This window comes from Lottia gigantea, assembly GCF_000327385.1.
Source record: "Lottia gigantea unplaced genomic scaffold LOTGIsca_106, whole genome shotgun sequence".
In the NCBI taxonomy this organism is placed as follows: domain Eukaryota; kingdom Metazoa; phylum Mollusca; class Gastropoda; family Lottiidae; genus Lottia; species Lottia gigantea.
The window spans coordinates 813,592-815,593 of NW_008706902.1; the positions used below are offsets into that span (position 1 = coordinate 813,592).

The 2,002-nt window shown below is 33.2% G+C and overlaps 1 protein-coding gene across 1 annotated transcript; it reads right to left on the reverse strand.

Moving 5' to 3' along the window:
- Positions 1-240: 240 nt before the first annotated feature.
- On the reverse strand, positions 241-664 carry LOTGIDRAFT_86211 (hypothetical protein; the record flags this gene model as incomplete). Its single annotated transcript, XM_009046775.1, has 2 exons — positions 241-438; positions 563-664. Coding segments are annotated over 2 exons (300 nt in total), but the record flags the coding sequence as incomplete, so codon positions are not given.
- Between the last annotated feature and the right edge of the window lie 1,338 nt (positions 665-2,002).

The following is a 2,002-nucleotide window of genomic DNA, read 5'->3' on the forward strand; positions in this document are numbered from 1 at the left end:
CCCACCCGCTCCCACCCCTACAAAATAAAACATTAACAGGCATAAAACAGGAGCCTCAGAATGCAAGAGAGCATATGTTAGAGACAAAACCCCGAGGCACTACTGAAGTCCATAGGCCCCAATCATCTAGTTGAGCCACTGCATTCGAATTATATAATTATTTATTGAGGATGGTCAGATGTACGGAAGCGTATTAGGGCCATTCATTTTTTTTTTTTTTTTAATTTTCAAGTTAGTATATTGAATTTTCAAGTTAGTAACTTGAAAATTCGAGATACTCACTTGAAAATTCAAGATACAAACTTGAAAATTCAACATACTCACTTGAAAATTCAAGATACAAACTTGAAAATTCAACATACTAACTTGAAAATTCAAGTTACTAACTTGAAAATTCAACATACTAACTTGAAAATTCAAGTTACTAAATTCAAGATACTAACTTGAAAATTCAAGATACTAACTTGAAAATTCAACATGCTAACTTGAAAATTCAACATACTAGCTTGAAAATTCAACCTACTAACTTGAAAATTCAAGTTACTAAATTCAAGATACTAACTTGAAAATTCAAGTTACTAACTTGAAAATTCAAGTTACTGACTTGAAAATTCAAGTTACTAACTTGAAAATTCAACATACTAACTTGAAAATTCAAGCTACTCTAATATACACACTAGAGAGTTCATTATTTGCTTGGTCTGACTTGTGGTTTTATCTAATCATGGACATTTTGGATCTGATATTTTAGCAGAATTTTTTTCTAATTGTAATATATGTAAAGATGCCATCTTCGGTGGTGGCCTACATGACGTACAGATCGAATTAGATTTTTATAACCATTTGAAAAAATCCATATTTAATTTAATAAACATTAACCATAGTTAACAACCAAATCGGACTGCAAACAAAAGCGTATCCGGCAAACCAATACCAAATCGGACTGGTTACAAAAACGTATCCGGCTTAGAGAGCGGTGTTTAGAAAACAGAATTTTCATGACATTATAATGATATTAAATCGGTATACTCAATAGATTCCCAGCATTGTATTTTCATGGTTTGTTAATTTGATATCGATTGAGTTGTTAGAAAGCAATTATTACTGCGTATTGGAAGAAATCCATTAATTGTGTGTATTATTGTTAAGGTCTAAGAATAACTTTGATTCTCTCCAGGGGGCGCTGACTTATTCCCGAGACATTTAGATACTTTAGAATTCTGTCAAGAAGAATGGAAAAAAGTTGATCACTACAACTAGTTACATAATCTACTGCAGTAGTACTTGATACAGTTTCATTGATCAGACAAAAGCCAATAACTTCCAAACACTAGACAGTGACGCAACTACCATAGGGACTGATTCAAAGTCCCCGGACCACCAGACCAAGAAAGGAGCCCCCCACCCGCTCCCACCCCTACAAAATAAAACATTAACAGGCATAAAACAGGAGCCTCAGAATGCAAGAGAGCATATGTTAGAGACAAAACCCCGAGGCACTACTGAAGTCCATAGGCCCCAATCATCTAGTTGAGCCACTGCATTCGAATTATATAATTATTTATTGAGGATGGTCAGATGGTCAAATTCAAGTTACTAACTTGAAAATTCAACATACTAACTTGAAAATTCAAGCTACTAACTTGAAAATTCAACATACTAACTTGAAAATTAAAAAAAAAAAAAAAAATTGAATGGCCCTAATACGCTTCCGTACAGATGTCTTGTGAAAACACACATAATAAACGTGATACTGTAATCGTTCTTGTGTCCCTTGACTAGAACATCTGATTGAGGATAGTCAACATTTCATTCCTAATATTTAATAAGGTTTTAGCACATTTTTTGTATATAAATATAGTTTTAAGAAAGAATATCATCTTGTAACGTCTGGGCCATACAATGCAGTCTGTATTGAGAATTTTTATATTCAAGACAGTGGCATTAACCTACTCTATTTCCAGTTTGTATAGAGAGGTTGAGCGAAGAAAAACAAGTTTGT